This window comes from Miniopterus schreibersii (genome assembly GCF_964146895.1).
Source record: "Miniopterus schreibersii genome assembly, chromosome: 20".
Lineage (NCBI taxonomy): Eukaryota > Metazoa > Chordata > Mammalia > Chiroptera > Miniopteridae > Miniopterus > Miniopterus schreibersii.
The window spans coordinates 20815385-20836221 of record NC_138122.1 but is presented as its reverse complement, the minus strand read 5'-3'; the positions used below and the strand labels follow the sequence as shown (position 1 = coordinate 20836221).

The 20837-nt window shown below is 42.9% G+C and overlaps 1 protein-coding gene across 4 annotated transcripts in view; it reads right to left on the bottom strand.

Annotated features, from left to right (window-relative positions):
- The window catches only part of CIT (citron rho-interacting serine/threonine kinase), a 123034-nt gene extending 103735 nt beyond the window's left edge, over positions 1-19299 (bottom strand). For 3 of the 4 annotated variants that reach the window (XM_081123712.1, XM_081123713.1, XM_081123714.1), the window contains exons 1-7: positions 19245-19299; positions 17835-17943; positions 16859-17000; positions 13066-13241; positions 10660-10761; positions 2438-2580; positions 1660-1753 (exon numbers count right to left, since the gene is read on the bottom strand). In XM_081123712.1, the coding sequence (XP_080979838.1) occupies positions 1660-1753; positions 2438-2580; positions 10660-10761; positions 13066-13241; positions 16859-17000; positions 17835-17930 (753 nt within the window). In that variant the 5' untranslated portion in view covers positions 17931-17943; positions 19245-19299. Of the gene's footprint in view, positions 1-1659; positions 1754-2437; positions 2581-10659; positions 10762-13065; positions 13242-16858; positions 17001-17834; positions 17944-19099; positions 19126-19244 lie in introns of those variants that run through there. The other variant, XM_081123711.1, reaches the window with a different exon arrangement.
- Between the last annotated feature and the right edge of the window lie 1538 nt (positions 19300-20837).

Here is a 20837-nt window from a genome sequence, read left to right as displayed (position 1 = left end):
CTGAAAAACAGAAATCAGAAATGAATAGGAGTCCTGTCTCTCTCCAAAGGGCTCTGAAGAAAGTGACTCCAGATGCAGAGGCAGGGCCTTAGTCCTAATTCCCATTTTTTTACCAAGTAGTGACGCTGGATCTTAGCCTAGCATCCAGAGCAGGTTTTCTTATTGCAAACACATCATTGCTAGCTCTCATTAACTAGATTTTGGGTGCTTCTCAATCCACTGCAGTGATTCTCAACCAGGGGTGATTTTGCCACCCGGAGGACATTTGACAGTGTCTGGTGACATACTTGGTTGTCACAACTGGAGGGGAAAGTGCTACTGGCATCTGCCTAGTGGATAGAGACCACCAGGGATGCAGTTAAACATCCTATAACACACAGGACAGCCCCATAACAAGGATTATCCAGACCAAAATGTCAGTGGTGCTGAGTATGTACCTATGCTTCAGTTACTATCAGACTAGGTACCTATGGTTCAATTTATTTCTAGATGCATGAGTTTTTAAGGTCATGAGTGCAATGTATACGTTTTTTAATCCTAGGTGATAACACTTTTGCTTTAACTTTTTTCCCTGGGCTTTATTCCACCATAAATTCAATACCTAAGTTTTTTATGCATGTTTCTGAATTGCACATAATTTTTAAAACAAAATGCTTTGGTTCTATCGTCTAATTCTTAATGTAATGGTCAAGGAGAATAGATTATAAAACATAATCTGAAATAATACCCACCTTTCCTCCAAGGAATTTGAGAAAAAAGGTAATTTTACATATTGCCCTCTACATAAAGGACTTAATTCTCACAGCTGCGGGCATTTTGAAGAGCAGCTTGTCTAACCCCTTACTTTGTGCATTTTTACTAGAATCAGTATTTTCTAGAGAAAGAATAAAAGGCCAAATTCATAAGGACTTGTCTAGGTCACCAAGTGGTTCGGTTGTGAAATTAGTCCTAAAATCTAAGTCGATTTTCTCTTAGACCTACCATTTTTTGCATAATTGACTTCCAAATTCATACTTTAATATGTATCAACTTTTTTACAAGCTATTTCATCTAACTTTTTTTTATTTTGTCATCTTTTTCCTAAAGTATTCTTGCTCTTGATCTCAATAGCTACCCTCTTGCCTACTACTTAGCACATGGAATATATTTTAATTTTAACCACAGTTCCAGGACTTAGAATTGACATTTTGAGCACTTGGTTCTTAACTCTTAGGATATTTGGTTCAAATGCTCTGATGATTAATTTAAATTTTGCTATATAGAAAATAAGAGGATTTGAGATAAAAAAGACTGTATTTCATCAAAATATTTTGAGGAAAAAAGACATAATGTAATAGAAGACAGTCTCTAGTAGGCAAGGAAAATGAAGGGAAAAGCAAAATAAGCATTTTCCTTTCTTTTTAACCAAACTATAAGAATGTTCCTAAAAATGTCTTTTAGGGTATGAACAGGCATCATATATAAAAGGGTGCCAAGGTCCAGTAAGTCTGGGAAGCAGCTCTGTGTCGCCACCCCCATTCTCATCCCCCTCGAGAAGTCATTTCATGCACTAGCAGGCAAATGTCACTCAGCTTTATCCCAGGATCTCCCAAACTTATGAGGATCACAGAATGCTTTACAGGACAACCTCTAGTGAGCTATCTTATTGCATTTTGTTACCATCTTATTTGAGTTCATCTTAGCAGCTGATCCAAAATCCACTAGCTTGATGTGTCCCATCCGATCAATGAGAATATTCTCAGGCTTGAGGTCTCTGTAAGAAAAGTGGGCCATGAATTAGTGCAGTCTTCTCCATGCCAATCAACAAGCAGCTGCTCGCCTAGGATTATGATCTGGCCAAGAATCTTAGGTCTGTATTTTGCTATACAGACTGCCCTATTGATGGATATAAATAATCAGCACACATTTTGCGAAACAAATTGAAGAGGAAGAGGATTCCTGTGATTCCTGGTTTAACCATCATTCCATTTCCACAACATTCTCAGGTGTATATAACACATCAGGTGAGTGAGGACGCCCGGAAACATTTTGTGAAGCACCTTTGAAAATAACTAACAGGTGAGATCAGAAGTACAACTCTGTGGTCTTCTGCCTCCCCCATGGTATGTTGGCTCCTTCTGCAAGTCAAATTCCGTCTCTCTACCATATAATCCAAAGAACCCATCCAAGAGTTCCTGGTCTTAATTAACTATGCTTACAGATCTTACTAGCAAACTTGAGGGCGTTACAGGTCTAGATCTCTTTCACTGTCGAATGGGGTAAGCTGAAATGCCTGCCAGTTAGGAAAATTTAGTTTCAGCCAGTTATAGTTAAAACTGACTAAAAATTGGATGGAGCATTATTTTGATGCCTAAATCATTCATTCATGCATTCTATTATTGGAACTCTTAGGTGATACAGATAAATTCTCAGAATTCTACCAGGGAGTCTCACTTACCGATGTACATATCCCATCTGATGAACGCTGTGAACAGCCAAAATCAGTTCGGCTAGGTAAAACTGAATCATGTTTTCATCTAATTGGTCCTCATATCTATTCAAAAGTGACAGCAAGTCCCCTCCAGGCTGATATTCCATGACCTGTATAGAACGCCAAACTTATTAATTCTTCATACACCCCCCAAAAAAGGAAATATCTCAATTAGATCCTCAAATCCTGCCTGACATGATATAATTATGATGTCTCCACAAAGTAATGAAGATGTGTGAGACATATGGCAAGTCACGTACAATGAGGTCCCTGCCCTAAGGAAATTACACACGTTTCCCAAGAGAATCAATAAAATGAAAGACTAGTACCAGACACCATGCACAATGTTAGCAAGGCAAGCTTGAAAAGTTGAATTAAATCCACCCACTCACCCACCCACAAGCACTGACACCCCAGACATTCGCTAGGTTGAGGTACACAGCCTAGATAGAAATTCCTAGAGGGAAACAAACCCTCTTTGCACCCCTTTTGCATTCCCCTCAGCACCCAGCAGAACATAGGAGGCGTGCAATAAATGTGATACAATCTTTGCCTTTAACAGTCAGTCAGGGTGAAAAGCAATCTTACTCTCTATTAAATATTTAAATGTGAACATATACTGTTTGGCCTCATAATTCCATTTCTGACTATTTATTTTACAGGAACTTATAATAGTTTATAGTTGGATAAACAGATTCACTGCAGCACTGTTTGTAACACAGAAGAAAACAACCTGGAAATCACCCAAATATCCATCAGTAAGGGACTGCTAAAATATGATCTACCTAAACAATGGGATACAATGAAGATATTAAAAAGGAATGGACTCGATCATTTATACTGCCATGGAAAGCTGTCCATGATAATACAGTGACATCCTATGCAGGATGAAGTATAGCCCCGTTATTGTGATTTTTTTTTTTTAAACCAAATGATTACATTTGTTAGCATTACATAGGGGGTGAAATCGAGAAGAAAATAAAGCAAAATGTTTGATTAGCAAAAAAATGTCTCCCACACCAAGGAACCCTCCCAATATGGGGCCTGACACCCACAGATTCCTGCACACCGCTGCGGGATGTGAATTCTCTCCATCCCTCTCCAAACGCCTGTTTGCTTCTGGCCCAGAATTAGAAGCAAGCTCTGGCCACGCCAAACGAGGATAACAGCACATAGCCTCAAGGGCCCCAGGCTAGTCCAGTAAAGGCTCTGGCCAGCACCAAGCCAACCCCACCCCAGAGGCCCCCTGGAGGAAGCAGTGACTTGCGAGTCCTCCCGGAGGGCCCTGCATAACCTGGGAGCAGCTCCATTCCCATGGCATCTTACACATAGCAGATGCTCAACCAAATACTGGAAGATTGGAAGAGTAAGGTTCTGTTTACGCTGCCATTGCTGAAAAGTTTTCATCTATGAACTAACAAGAACAGCAATACTTAGAAGAGGAGGCAGCTAAAAGGTAGACTTTATTTTCCTGATTCACAGCAGACATAAGCTACTGGTCCCTGTGCTAGAGGAGCCCACAGGAGCCACCTAGCTGCCTATAGCTCACCCACTCATCCCAACCTGATTCTCCACAGGCCTTGTGGGTGAATGCTAATTTTTTATGTCTGTTTTAAATATATATTGCCATTAAAAAGATCTTAAACATCCCCCCCAAAATTCACAGATAATAACAGAAGTAGTCACACTTTTAAAACGGAAATGTCTTAAAATAAGAACAGTGCATATATGACGACACGTTGCTGTTATAGGTTTTCTAATCTGGCTCTATTAAAGATGTCAAGAATAGAACAGCTTTTAAGTTTAAGGGTGAGAAAGTCAAATGCGTAGCAGCCACCGGCAACTTTTAAGAATACACAAACTGGCCACTATTTAGTACTTAGCTGCTATTCCTGAAGAGTCTATTTGTAATAACCAGTAAAACAGCTGAGAAAATAAGAACCACCTCTTAGAAAAGCAAAAAGATATGCATGTTATTCAAAAAAAAGAAAATTTCCTGAGCTGGAAATCCCTGCCCAAACTAGATTAGTCTTTCCTATGAGTCAAACAACTTTTTATTTCTTCAAAACCAGGGTTGATTGAGAAGACAAGCAACAAAAATTACAACAGCTGCTAGGCAGCATGCTCCACAACATGCGGCCAAAAAAGACATACGAAATGACAGACCTCTAAATAGACTGGGTCCTTATCAAAGAAGCTAATCAAACCTGACCCACCAACACGATTCCAGATTACCATACAAAAAATTCCAACTGTGCACCATTAGGAGAACTGAACTTGGATATTTATTGAGTAGATCTGGCTATCCCAAGATGTTATCCATATCCTAAAACTATTTTACTGGAGTAGTCGCTCATCCTGGCATGCATGGAGCCCATGAGGAAGACAGCTTGGGTGTGGCAAACCCAAGCTTAACCATTCATCTTGCTGTTGAGCTTAGAGACACAGTAAAGAACCAGGACTCAGGCACTTTTCAGAAAACACTTTTGGGCTTTTTAAAAATGGTACCAAATCAAGAGGCTCCAAAAGCATCATCAAAAGTCACAAACTAAGGGTCTTTAAGACCAGCATCAACAGAATACTATGAACAAATTAAGGCCAAAATTACCACCCAGACTGTGCCAGACTGATGGTTTACAGTATTTGGTTTTACTACTCAGTGATACCTAGTGAGGTGTGGATCCCCCAGCATGGTTCCTAACCTAATTAGACTGGTAAGTCCTCTAAGGCAGGGCCTCTCAAACCTGCCTGCCCACCAGAATCACTTGGATAAGTAAGCACTACTTTTAAATAGATGAAACACATTCACCCAAATAAATATTTGAGTGCCTACTATGTGTCAGGCACTGTTCTAGATGTTAGGAAAACAGCTACCTTCATGGAGTTGGAATTCTAATGAAATGAATTTTTTTTGTTTTAATTAATTAGTATAAAAGGATGAAGTATGTCTCCTTTCCATCCTAACCATTCAGGGAGCTTGTGAAAAATATGGATTCCAGGGACCAACTCAGATTTCATGGATCAAGCTCCATGGGTGGGGTCCAGGAATCTGCATTTTTAAGGAGATACTGGGGTGATTCTGATGCAGCCAGCCCTGCACTGTACTGAGATCCGCTATCGTGAAGTTATAGAGCCAATGTGGCTCCCTACTCCAACCAACTGGAAAGTTTCTACAGCAAAGGTGCCCTTGTATGAAACCTGGCCTTAATACAGCCATCACTTCTGCTGTGTACATTTTTTTCAATGACTACCTGGAGCCTTTCTGCAATTCAAGACAAGATCACTGACAACAAAGGGCTGGAAAATAACCAGTCTGTCAGCACTGAAGCAACAATCCTCCATCTTTGCAAGGACAAGAGACGTCCCTGCACACACTGAACAGCTGTAGGTCACCCAAATGGTGATCACCAAGGCACGGTGATCAAAGGCCGGGGAAGCAGGAGGAAAAAGAGCCCTATGGGGAAACAGCCCTAAACAGTGTGACAACCCTGCGGATAGCAGAGAAAGCACAGCAGCTGACAGACGAGCCTGGCTTGGAGCTATAATGGACTTGCTCTTTTAAAGGAAAAATGTTCAGGCCAACAGAGACAGACCCTTCTGATGGCAGCAGCTGCAGATGCTAATTAAAGGGCAAGTCTTACATGCTTCTCTGTTGGTGTTTGCATCTATACGCCCAAGTACAAGGATGGCAATTCCCATCCACTGTGTAGCATTGAAACCAAGGGCGTGTGTGTGTGTGTGTGTGCGCACGCACACACGCACACGTATGCACATGCATATGCCTGCACACTTGCATGCACATGTACGCAAACATGGGGGTATATGTATATTTAGTTCTTCAGTACTCTATTCCAATTTGCCTAGGGTATCATTAGAGGCACACTGTGCTGGCCATCACTTAGAAATATTGCAACTTTGTCCTTGAAATGTTTGCACTACAATCAGCAAGACTGAAAGTGTCTTGAAAATGTAACAATGCTACTGGCATTACTACCTGCTCTGCCCAGTGTTCTTGATCTCTGGCATGGGGAGGACAGAAGGGATCCTCTAAGCAGAAGGGCCCCCGGCAGAGACCCTAAATTATTCTTCTGGAAGGGCAAGATGACCAAGAGAAAAAAAGAGAAGGCCCTTTATTTCAGAAACAATAAATCCCAGTCTGATTGACTCATCCATGAATTCAAAAAATCCTCAGTAAGCACTGAGTCATCCAGAGTCTTGTCCAGAAACAGGCAGCATACTCAAACTAGGTAACGGAGGACGTGAATTAATGAAGGAACTATTTAGGAAGGTGTGGATAGGGTTAAGGGAAATAAACACAGGATGGTGAAGTACCCTGTGGCTAGTTAACAGCAGGGGAAAGAGCAGGTACCAAGCCTTGGCCTGAAAGAGCCAGAAAAGGGATCTCAGATGGGTATACTATTACTGAAAGAATGGGAGGAAGACACAGTAATCAGAAACTAACTATAGCTATACCAATAGCTATGGGACCATGGTTCTCAAAGTGGGGTCGAGCAGCAGCAGCCTCACCTGGGAAATGGTTACAAGTGTAGTAGGTGTGCTCTAGGCCTGACTCAGAAACTGAGGATGATGTCAGGCTAACTGGGACAACATAGCTAAACACTGATGCCTAAGATGGTAACACTCTAAATGCACCGAAGACCAGGACACAAAACAACTATTTCCAAGGCACAGAAAACTCAAAGACACCTCACAAGGTAATAACACACTCAGCAACTGAATTGGTGTCCATAAGAGGTACTAACATCTGATTCTACCAATGAGAAAATTGAAGCCGAAAAGGCCAATGACTCCAGAGAGACCAAATAAGGAACAGTAATGACACAAGAACCTCTACTGTAAGTAACAGCTTCCTTCTGATGGGCAGCCATTTTCCAAACCCTGGCTTCTGCAGCAGCAGCGCGTGAACGAACTGGCGAGTTTTGAGACAAGCCTGAAAACTGGATAATCTTACCCATGAGATTAAAACAGCATGTCTCACTGTCAAAACTATCACGAGCTACCACATGTCACTAAAATAAACAATGAAGTTGTATTCGCTGACTCTCCAGACTCCCAAAAACAGCATAGGCTGGTGTTCATACAGGTCCCAGGGTTACTGCCTGGAGACAGCCCACCTCTAAACTGCTCCTACACAGAAAGGAAAGGTTGTCCACGAAATTGCATGGCTGTGCGCTGAAAGTGAGATAGGAAATAGAAAAAAACAATTCCAAGCAGGGCGTGAGAACTGGGGCCATGTTAGAAGTGGTTTTTGGATGTGACTATAATGTAATGAATAACAGTATAGGAGGTGGATCTAGGGAGCCTGGCTTCAAACCTACTCTGTTTTAATCTCTGCAGCAGACTATATAACTTGCCCCCAATCTACTCTTCCCTTCCTCCATAGTAGCAAGAATTTTAACTGCATATAGGCCATGGAGCTAGATAGTACAGATGTGTAGTCATGTGACAAAGCTCTGGTAAGCAAAATGCAAGAGGAAACGATGTATCCCACTTCTGTATCATTCTACATAAAAATGTGTCTGCTTTGACTTTCTGCTCTTTTCTCCTACCACTCGGGGAAAGCAAAGGCATGAAACAGCTCAAGTTCAAGTACATCAAAGAATACAGCATCCTACGGGATAGGGGAGCCACAAGATGGAAGGAAACCGGGTCCCTGAAGTATGACATGTAATATCTGTTCCACCTGCATGGACTGTATTGGGGTCTTTTTGTTATAGTAGCTTAGCCTATGCCTTAACAAATACATCCCTATGTGCAACTAGGGGAAAAAACTTTGGGAATGAACAAAGGGAAGCTCATGTAAGGCCACAGCAGGGAAAGGAGATTCACGGGTTAGTCTCAGAGCTAAGGCAGCCTGAAGAGAGCCACAGTATGAAAAACATCAATACAAAGCCAGCAATCTTTAAGAATTTCACAAAAAATTTAGATGTAACAATACTGTAAGTGGTGAGCTGCAAAACAATGTTTCCTTTGTAAAGATCAGCTCCTTCACAGAAGGACACTGGTGAAAGCATCTGTTATACAGAATTGAACAGATTTCATCATGAACCAGACTAGAGCACTGTTTCCATGGGCCACCTGCCAGAATGCGGGACTAGCCTTGTTATATAGAACCAGATGTTACAACGAACTTACTACAATTCTCTACATACCAGAAAATGGTAAGTCACATTCATTAGTATGTGACTACAAATGGGAAATCTTTAACCATCAAAATTCCAAAGGACCAATTTCCTTGCACTGCACTCCAAATTTTGAAAATCCCACTGCATCTATCTTAAATTATACTGTAGAGTAACAAAACTCACACTGTTAACATATGATTTCCATAATACAATAAGTAAATTTGTATATAAATCAAATTCCTGTGAAATCAATCATGTATTCATCAGCTAAATATTTCTTAAGCACTGACTTGGGGAAACTCTACTGGAAGCAAGGTAGACATAATCCCTCCCATCATGGAGGGAGTAGCCTGGTGATGGACCAACATCCACTCAGGGTGCTATGAGTCCACTAGCGAGTCCAGGAAGAGTTTCTAAAAGAAGTAACATCTGATACAAGCCCAGAAGTTGAAATCAGAGTAAGCCAGAGAAACAAGGAAAGAAGGAACTGCAAGGAGAAAGGTCAGAGGCAAGTTCAAAGAACCAAAGGAAGTTCAGGATGAATGTCAAGTGAAAGGAAAGAAACAGTAAGTAACAAGGCTGGAGGCATATGCAAAAAAGGCCATGTAAATCACATGGAAGGATCTGGACTTCATCCAGAGGGGAGCAGGGAGTCTTGAAAGATTTTAACAGCAGGATGACTTGGCTGCACTGTGTAGAAGACCTGGGGGAAGGGCAAGACAGATGGCAGGAAGAACACTGAAGAGGTAATTGCAGTACTGCAAGCAAAAGATGGCGGCCTGAACTCACACAGTAGAAGCAGGGCTGGGGAACAAATAGAGATAGCTCTGAGAAATATATTAGGGGTGGAATTCTATAGTTTTTTTCATTAATATAAAATGTATCTTCAATTAAACTGCATTTGCATTACCAGTGAATGTTCAACTGCCAGGGGAAATTACCATGATTTGCATGTTTCCCCAAACTTCAAAGGTTTGATGATCTATAAGTGGTCAATTGGTGCAATGGGATTTCAGTACTTTACAATGCCAAAATAGATCTACAGTCCCCTGATCTTGAGGCGGAATGCGTTTCCAGAATTCAGAAAGGTAAAATGGTGCATATACTTTGTATTATGTAACACCCGAGGGTAGGGCCTGGATAGCACCCTGTAATAAAAATGCATTCATAATTTTGCAGCAAAATGGATGAATAGTCGCACTAAAGGGAATAAATAAGAGAGTTCAGGTCAGGTTTTGCTAGAGTTCAAGTCAGACTTTGCTGCCAAATAAGTAACAAAAGAGCTTGAGGTTATTCAGAGCTCTGGGTATTTCAGAATTGCAGATAAGAGGTGGTGGATCTGTAATCACATCTTAATTCCTATGCTAAGTTTGGATTTTTTATATGAAAACTGTATCCTTAGCAAGCATTTTACTCCAAAGTACCAAAGTAGTTGAGAAGACAATGCAGGTAAGGAGATAATTACAAGATCCCATCGGTGATACCCAATTGAGCTACTAAAGAAGGGTGTAAAAATGTCGTTGCATCCAGGTATCAATGTGCTGAGGCAACCAGAACTCCAAAGAGCAGCTGTTTTGCAATCATTCCCATCTTGCAAGAAGGCGAGTGGATAACCTGAGAATATGGTCATTAAGCTAAGGATGCCGATGCCAGTGATAAAATCCAGAGGGAAGGCCCACAGCTAAAAGACCCAAAAAAGGAAGCCCCCTGCAGCAGGGACCTGACCTAGCAGAGGAACGGGGGTGGGGTGGGGTGGGGTGGGGTGGGGTGGGGTGGGGTGGGGTGGGGTGGGGTGGGGAGGGGGAGGAGGTGGGGGTGGGGGTCTGGGGGGAGTTCTCTACCAGCATGGGTTCTTAACTAATATGAAACCAAAGCATATAAACTGTTTATTCCAGGTCAGAAATAAAGGCAGTAATGTTCTCCCGTGAAAATGTCAAGATAAACAGGAACCCATCTCTCTTACATGAACCTCAATAAAGTTTATACAGTACTGTGATAGGAGAGCACTGGACTGCCTCCAGAGAGAGAGATGTAAATACTCACCAGGTAAAGGTTATTTTTGTCCTGAAAGGCATACTGTAAATGGGGGATCCATGGACTTGCGCTCTGAGATAAAATGTTCCGTTCTTCCTCAAAAAATGAAACCTAGAGGGGGGAAAAACCTTTAAGACAATTATAATACAAAGAAGTAAATGTGAGGGAGGGGGAAATGTCCTTTTCTCTCTCTTTAAGCCTAAACTAATGTCTCTAGTTTAAAAAAAAAAATGACTTAGCCCAGCATCCCACAAATCTCATCCATTCACCTACTTTGCTCATAATTTTTGCCAGATCCATATATTATCTGTCCAATTATTTACTTAGCATCTTTCTTTAACGTCAACTCACTTTCTTTAAATCTAAGTAACTTTCTCTTTCTCTTCACCTTCCCTTCCTGATCTGTTCAGTCCTAGTCATTAATTGGAGTGGAATAAGATCAGCATCCACGACAGGTGGTAGGGAGAGAGTCACGGTGGCCCAGAGCAGGGTGCCAGGCCCAAGCAGGGTGAGGAGGGCTGCAGAGATGTGTGGGGACAGCCCAATATATGGTATCAACGATCCACCCTGCAGGGTGAAAAAGGCATCCACGCGTAGGGATGGTCTGAGCCCACCAAAGGGAGGGGCAGCACCAAAGACAGTAGACTAGATGCACACAGATGTATAAAATAAGTGAAAATACTAAAGGTAATGTAGGCACACATTTGAACCTGCAGCGTGGTATAGTGGATTACTTTGTTTTTACATGTACAATTTCCCATCTAAAACGTAAGCATCTTGAGGTTGGGGCTACATCTAATGCCTCTTCCCCAGGACCTAGAAACACTCCATACACAAGAGGTTTAGGAAGTGTTTACAGATGATAGATGGTGCGTAAGTGTTAGGAGGTTGAGTGAGCATCTTCCACACCTCTCTGCCAAATGATCTGCCGCATCCTGTCATTTCCCCTTTCTGTGCAGTTGCTCACACTGCCTTCCTAAACACAGGGTGCATCACTCTTGGACTCTAACAAGCAGCTCCCTGCCCTCTGCTGCTTCTTTGATTGGAGGCCACACAAAGTCGTTGAAGTCCTCAGACTCTGATTCCAATCTCTTCCTTCCAAAAGCCTAAATGATCCCCAACCATCTCACAAATTAAACTACCAATCCAAAAACTGGTTTTGGGGTAAATGGTGAATTATCATTTCTGTTTGGGATGATGAAAAAGTTCTAGAAATGGGTTGTGGTTACACAACACTGAGAATGCACTAATACCAATGAATTGTATCTTTAAAATGGTTAATAAATTTTATGTATATTTTGCCACAATAAAAAAGAAAAGGTCCTTGAGACTTCCTACCAATTACCCCCATCCCACCCAAATGTCCTCATTTCTTCCCATTCCCCAGTCTATTTTTTCTGAACCGCTAAAATATATATATATATATATATATATATATATATATATATATATGCATATTGCATTCTACTGCTCAAACCTCCAGCACATCACACACGCCACAACTGGCACATTCTCGTCACTTCTCTCTGCCCAGAACCTATAGCAGTGTGAACTTCCCCTAACTGTTCCTGGCTCACCCACATCTCGCCTCACTCCATCATTCGAGGATTCGCTAACTGCTCTCCCTCCTGCAATGCTTTAGCTGTTTTAGCTGGTAAGTGCCTGCTTTATATATTTGCATTTTTTCCCTGCTTTCCAAGGTTGTTTTAATTTAAACCCTGAAACTAACAGCCATGGAGCTTCACTTTCTTGTACAGGCTTCTGACGAGCCAGGTACATTATCAGACACATGATATGCACTCGAATGTCTGTAACTAATAAATTACTCTCTGAATGCCATGGCTGATGGCCATCTCTCTAGAAACACAGCAAAGGAATCAATATGTCTGGAGCATCAGGCTTGTTTAAAAGGAAGAAAAATATCACAACCTTAAAGATAACTTCTTACCTGCTCTCAAGCAAGCAACTCCTTAGCCCCATGAGAATTTTATTTAATTTCTTCAAAGGCCTGTTTTTAAAATCAAATATACATGCCCACAACACAAATATATAAAATGTGCACAAAAGCAAATGCTGACTCACCACATAATATGCATATCTCTAAATCCCCAGCTGACAGTCAGGCAAGATCTTAAACTCATTAATTAAAAGGCCAAGTTGGTTCTGAATAAAACACGACTATAAAAACACGATAAAGAAATCAAGGGGAGCTTGTGAGCCTTCAAAATGAGTCAAGACCAGTTCAAGAAAAAGAGCTAAGGACATGAGAGACCTTTCTGCCTATGCAACTGTAATTAACTTGAGTCACAGAGGAAGATGTGCTTGATCCCAGATGTCAATTCAGCAGATTATCATCTCTGCAATGAACATTCTGGTAGAGAGAGGGGAAAGGGTGTGACTCTAAAATGCTCCTACCTGCTCCTGGGCCAACAAGGCTTTCTTCTTCATCACTTTCATGGCATAGATGTCCCCGGTGGCTCTCTCCCTTACCACCTGCACTTCAGCAAAGTGTCCACGACCCACCAGACTTCTGACTTCAAAGTCCTTCGCGGAAGGCTGGAGCTCCTGCAACTCGGAGATGGTGTCAGAATCTGTAAAACACAGAAGAATTACTCCCAGGTAAACAAAGAGCTTCGAATACCTGCATCTTTATGAAAGCCAAAAAAGACAGATAAAAGTGTTCCTATGTCCTCCCTCACTGTCAAAAGACATTTAGTCACTTTCTCATCATCATGAATTATAAAATCAGCACAGAAGTGTTTTTATATGTTAAAATTAAGGGCTCCAGAAATTCCAAAGTGCAGTTTCCATGGCAGCTATAATTTGCTTCCTGCAGACTTAGAAAACAGAGGAAAGAGAATACAGATCAAGCTTCTCTTCCTCTCCCGGAAGGCTGCAGGGCAGTGTTTGGTCAAAGATGCTTGTCCGCATTTAGACTAGTTTACAACGGATGTAAGCAACATGACTCCCATCTCAATCAATCCTGGAGGTGGTTTCCAGACCATTCCATTCTGACCACATGTGCTCTGCTCAGTTTTCTCTCAGAAGCCCATTTTATCTCCCGTGGATTGTGTCAGTAATAGTAATGCCTTCCTTACCTTAATATGTGGCAGTGCTACCAGGAAAAAAAAACAACACACAAAAAACCCCACCTTAGCCCAAGGAACCAAATGGGGCCCTAACATTTGCTCTGCGGAGCTGACATGTCACAGATCTGGAAGAGTTTGCAGCTGTCTTTTTCTTAACACACAGTCTAACTCCTTTTCCTAGTGCAATCTCTCCATCGCTGTCTTGATTTGCCTGGGCTGCTACAACAAATGCCATAGATAAGGTGGCTTAAACAATAGGCACTTATTTCTCATCATGCTAAAGGCTGGGAAATCAAAGATCAAGGTGCTGGCAGACTGAGTTCTTGGGGGAGGCCCACTTCCTAGCTTACAGACGGCCACCTCCTCACTGTGTCCTCACATGACAAAGAGAAAGGGAGCTCTGGTCTCTCTTCTTCTTCTTAGGACAACACTAATCCCATTTTGGAAGCCCCATCCTCATGATCTCATCTCAGTCTAAGTACCTCCCAAAGGCCTCACCTCCAAATACCATCCCATTGAGGGTCAGAGCCTGAACATAGTAACTTGAGCGAGACATGAACATTCAGTCAGAGTTCTTCAGTGTATGAACACAGACTGAATAAATGGATGGTGGATGTGGAACCTACGTTCATTTTTTAACACTCTAAGAACACTAGGCTAGAGTATCACTGAAAATGCAGCAACTCTAATGACCTGCAAGAATGAAGGGGCGCAGCTGTGACTGACCGAAAAATTAATTCAGTTCTGCACATTACAGGGAAACTGCACTGTATGCAGGAGTTACACGCCAAAGGAAGACAAGAAAAACATATAATCAAAATTACCGTGGAGAATCCCTCAGAAACGTGCCAACTTGAAGACCAAGGGGCTGTCTTGCAATCCCAGAGGGATGCTGGAGTCCTCTGGGCATTGGAATGGATCACCATTTCCATAGGTTGGCGATCAGATAAAGGTGGGAGCTACATTTCTAGAGTTACGTTCAGCTAAGCAGATTGTTCAGACAATGACAGGGACTGAGTCCAACAAAGGGAAAAGCCATTTCATATCCCAAGTCACAGAGTGGCATATCGATGAATTAGCCAATGCAATTGTAATTGCTGTTACCCACCGCCTTTCTTTGTTGCATGTGTGGAATTTAATTCCCTTGGGTCAAAGGCACATATGATGAACTCTGTGTCTTGCACTGTCTTCCCACCCACAGACACCTCTCATGTTAGTCAGTCATCTTGAAAACACCTTCCTTTGGTCCCTTGAGGAATCAGGCAAGAGTGGTGGGTAGATCCCCATGAATTCACGTGACTACTGTAAAAAAAAAATCTAGACTGCTTACACAGAGAATTCCATGCAGAAGCAAAACTGAAAGCTGAATGGTATTTTCCTTTTAACCTGACATCACAGTGCCAAGCCCCATCTTTCTTCCCTGTCCCTTTCCAAGTTCCTTTCAGATCAAGCATTTGAGTTTTGAATTATAATTCCCTAAACACGCCGGCTTGCAATTCTCTGGGTTGAACCTGATTTCATTATTGCTCCCACACAAGGCCAATCTCTTTTGATTCTCTGTTAGGCCTTGGGCCCACAATTTGCTTACAGCATTTGTTCAACTTATTAACTCTGGGTCTGTCACTGCCAACCACCAGTCATCTCAATAATACAAGGAGGCAAAATGCTTATAAGCAAAACCACCATGATATTCTCAGAATTCTGAGAAACCATTCCAAATCTCAGTACCTTTTTTCAAATGCTTTGGATTATTAAGGTGAACAGTGAGACCCTAAACTCTAGTCTATGACTATTTTTTAAAAAATCTTCACAACTTCTCTTCAGATTAGCAGCTTCTGTAACTCCAAGACCACATTATCCTTAATCCCTGCACACGGTTATAGAGTCCAGTGGGTGCTGATTACTGAGGTGGAGATAAAGACCAGAGGCACTGTAATGAAATGCAGTCAAAAAATGCAGTCAGATAAACATTTGCACCCAGAAGGCAAAAGTCAACACAGTCGAATACACGGCTTCATTTCTGAGACTCAGTAATCCAACATTTCAACCTCAAGGAACTCATGCTTTACAGAAACACTGGCACATGTGCTCAGAAAAGATACATATGAAAATGTGATGAGCATGCTTGTAACAGAAAAATAACTAGAAACAACCTACAGGTCCATCAATGGGAAAGTCCATCCACGTAAAAGAATATTAAGCCCATGTTTAAAAGAATGTACTAGAATATGTACTAGAATATGTACTTCCTTTTGTCTGTTTTGATCACTACTGTAAACCTAATACCTAACATGTAATTTGGCACATAGCAAGTGGTCCATAAATATCTGTTGAGTAAACATATTGCTAAGTGAGCAAAGCTGGTATCTATGCCCTCACCCATTAGAGGCCAGTGGCACTCCCCTGAGTTCTGACAACCAAAAATGTCTACAGACATTTCCTAGTGTCCCTGGGAGGGAAATCACCACTGATCAAAAAAGACTTGTGTAAGGTAAAAGAATATGAAACTGGGGCCCCAGAAGTCAACTTCTCCACCATGTGGGAGTCGAGCAAAGTCAAGAATGGGTTGTGGGCAGGGCTTTCCTGCATTAAAAATAAAATGAATTAAATAAACAGTTATATGTATTTTATGACTACAGTGGCATAATGATGAATATAATCCAGAACCATTATAATATTATTTCCATATTCATATTTTCCTTATGATTTTAAAATAAATTGCAATTAAATTAAACTAATTAAAATAAATTAATTAAAGTTAAGTATTGTGGGACCTATGCACTGTGGCCACTGTACCTAATGGAGAAGTCCACAGAGTGAGTGGAGGAATGAGCCAGACACTATTTAAGTCCCTGGAACTAGTCATGCCTAAAGTTTGACCCACCTCTGTATTTCTCACTTTTTGCCCTAAGCTACTTTTAGCTGAGTTTCTGTCACTTGCAACTAAGAGGCTTAACTTACCTGGTCTCCCAAATACAACAGGTAGAACCTGACCTTGAAACTGGGCCTAAGAGCAGAATTCTTTCCCACTGTCAGCAGCCATTTACTCATTCTGCCTCTGGCGTCCTTCCAGTTTTCTCTAGCGGGACAGTTTTCAAGAAACAGTTCTCCCAACTTACACTTCTGGACAAAGTTGCTCACATGCTTAATCTTCATCAGAGCAGGCTGACTGCATTCTTCAAACAGAGCAAAGAGGGCATCTAATATTCCTTCTCGGGAAAGAGGAGACATCTGCTGTTGAGTCATAAAGGGTGGCTTCCCCTAAAAACAGTAAACGGCAGATGGAGACACTGTCAATAACGAAAAGCTTTGATCAATAACATCCATCCACACAGAGTAAATTACAAGCTACCAACTCGACTAACTGCCCACGACAGAGGCTAACAGCACAATTTTGTGGCTTCATTCTTTAAAGAGACATCAATTAATGGTCATTATCACTTGTACGATTCCATTACTGTGGGTTTCTTTCACCAGCACCTGGGAAGAAAAACTTCACACATACCCCATTAATTAGAAATGGCCCTTCTTTCTTAATGGTTTGAGGCTCACAGGAACATTTATTCTGGACCCTGCTGGTCCTGATGTGTCTCCATGTCTCTACAATAGGAAACAATGATTTCCGCTTCTTTCACGTGTCCAGAGGTTTATTAATATAACTTCAGTTTTAGTTCACTCAAACAATCTAGAGTGGAATGAATGAAGTGACTATACTAAAGCTGAATTGATTCCTGATCCAGAGCAACAGTTGCAAACTGGCAGACTGCATCTAGCCCGCAGACTGTATCTAGCCCACAGACATGTTTTGTTTGGCCTGTGGAATGTAAAATAATTTGAATTATCTGCCAATATTGAAAAATCAGATTTCACACCAAAAAAAAAAAAAAAGAGGGAGAAGGGGAGATTTCTGGCTTCTCATAAAGCATGGGCAGATCTAGCAACACTTCCCCACCTCTGCCTGGTGACTTTGAGCTGCAGCTGCATAACAACAGGATTTCTCTTAGATTAGTCTCAGTATTATAATAAAAGCAAAGCTGAGTGACAAGGAGGTTCCAAGGAAACAAACTCAGGTGAGCAGAGTTGGCAGCCTGTTACCTGGAAGAAAAGATTCAGCCTGGAGGCCCGGCTGGCAATGGGCTCAGCAGCACCGGTGTCCAGCAGATTCCGCGCTCCATACTTGAATTTCAACATCTCCCCACCAGTGCTGAAGGGAGACAAGAGAAGGTCAAGTCGGTACTGATGATTTGAGGAGGAAGGGCTTGAGAGATCCTGACCTTCCTCAAGATATCAGGGATAGAGAGGTGAAGATCAGCCACCCACACAGGTCTTGGGATACTTAGTCTGGTGATGAGAATAAAAACCAGATTTTTATTCACTGCAACAGGTGATGCACTTAACTGACCCACTCGCTTACTTACAAATTTGTTTATTATCTGCCCCTCTTAAAATGTAAGCTCCACAAAGACAGGGAATTTCTATCCTCACATAGTGGGGACACATACAGTCTGGTACATAGGAGGTACTATTAAATAGGTACAGAAATGACAACATTGGCAAATTACATATGTTGGAAAATGATAAAGTGCTATGAGGTTAAAAAAAGCTTCAGCACTGTGAGGGCAATTGGGGCATGGGTTTTTTGGGGGACGGTGAGGGTTGGGACGGGTGCAATTAAGTGCAGCCAGAGTCGACTTGACTAAGAAATAACATCTGAACCAAGGTCTGAAGGGAGTGAGCAGCAAGCCTTGCTGATAGATAACTGGGGAAAGAAAAGCACCCCAGGCAGAGGGACCAGCCAGAGCTAAGGTTCTCAGGCAGGACCTGGCTTTTTCTAGTAAGAGCAGGAAGCCCAGAGGGGCTGGAGCCCAGCGCAAGAGGCCAGAAGTAGGTGATGGATGGATACCCGGACTGTGAAGAAGAGACTAAAGTACAGTGGTACCTCGGTTTTCGAACGAAGACCGTTTCAGTTCTGAAACATTCAAATACCAAGGGATCAACAGCCGACAGCTAGGCCTCAGGATCTTGCCCTCAGCGGAGGCCCTGTGGCATGTTCCACTTCGGAGGCCTGTTCGAAAGCAGCAGCATTTACTTCCCGGTTTACGGCGTCGGTAAACCCAAATGTTCGACTTGGGAGACGTTCCAAAACCGAGGTACCACTGTAGATTAAGGTCACACAGGTAGAAAGCCGCAGCCGGACTCCACTAGACAGAACAACGCAGGTAACGCTGACAGGCGGCAGGGCCGGACCCCACTCAGGTTCCGAAAAAAGCAATTCCTCCTGCCCCGGGCACCCCACCCCCACTCCGGCAGACCCCTCGGCAGCGGGCGCGCGCACCCGGGCCTGGGGACGCCCTCCTCACCCCCCGCAGCCCTGGAGGCGCGACCGCCGCCCTCCCAGCTGCGAGAGGCAACGCGGGTTTGGTGTGAGTGTAGGAGGCCCTTCCCCTGGTCTCGCGGAGTGTTGGGGTCGGGGGGAAATTGGGCGTTGAGGGGGCTCAGACTCACGCTCAGAGGACCCCGCCCGTCCGCGCTCTGCTCCTCCCTTCCTAGTCTCCCGCCGCCGCGTTTGAACGCCGGGACGGCACGGGCGGGTCCCAACCGTATTTAGGCCAATCAGAGTGTCCATACCTATGATGGGCATCTGCGTGTCATCCAAGCCCCGCCCAAGTCCTTAAAGGGACGGAGTAAATGAAAAAGGGAGCCAATCAGATTGTTTCTTCCTTTGATTCGTGACCAATGGGAATCCGGGAAGGGCGAAGCCGGCGGGGCAGGTCTTGGAAGTTTGAAATTGGCGGTTAAGCGGGATGCGGTGCTTACGGGCGCCGCCGCTCGTGTCTAGCATCCCCCGGGAGGTCGCCAGGGCGGTGTCCCCGACTTCCGTGGCCACCTGCGAGGGGGAAGGCAGCCAGGCCTCGGCCTGGTCTTGTTTCTCAGTCTTGGCTAGAGTCGCAGTACTTGTTGCTTTGGTAAATCGACGGGTTCTCTGCTGCAGCTGCGGTAGCAAGTGTTTGGAGTTTGCAGTTCCACCTGCCTCGGTGACGACATCCTCGGTCGCATTGCCCTGCGGAGAGCAGGTGCAGGCATTGAGGCTGCCTGAAAAGATATTTTAAAGTAAAAGGCACTAGAGTGGGAATCCAAACAAACGTATGAAAAGGTGCTCAACGTCATTGATGATCACAAAATAAGAAAAATAATGGGGTACAATAGCATGCATGCAGATTGGGGGCCAGGGGATCCGGCTGTCTGAAATGAGAGGCGCTACATGCATTCATACATAGCTGATGGGAGTGTAACTTAGTACAGTCTTGGCACTATTTGCTAAAATTGAAGATATGCACATTCTGTGACTCACTCCTGGGCACATATCTTAAAGAAACTCCTAATTATGTACCCCAGGAGGCATGTGCAAGGATGTACAAATAGTACTGAGCGGTGTAGTGGAAGCTATCCAAATGTCCATCAGAAGTAGAAAGGATCCTTTCTTATTTGTACTGTTTTCAAACAGCAATGAAAAGGAATAAGCTACAGCTAAACACAGTGCCATAATGGGTCTCAGAACAATGCCGAAGGAAGGAAGCAAGACCGTAAAGCATGATTTGATTCGTATAAATTTCAAAAGCTGACCCAACAATGTTGTTTAGGGAGGGAGGTACCTACAGGTGGTAAAACCATAAGAAAGCCAAAGTCCGGAGTTGGGATGGAGGCTTTTCGGGGCATCCGGGTGTTGCTATGACCTATTTCTCAACGTGGGTGGTAATAATATGGAGGTTTTATCATTATTAAACTGTATTTAGGTATGTTCTATTTATGCATATAAAAAAATTTAAGGTCCTTTCTCTGTACTCTACTAATCCCTACACTCGATAGAACTGGAAATGTGTTATCACACTCACACAGGCACGCACATGCCCATGCATCAGTACAAAACCAAAGCTACAGACTTGCTTAATACACCTTTTCTCCCCCAAACATAACTTGCTATTCATTCCTGGGGCATGATAGCTATTATTTACCAAGCCCTCTCCCCCTTCCTTTACCAAGCACTTTATCTCATTGAATCTTTACCACAACCCTGAGAGGGAGGAACTAGAATTCACA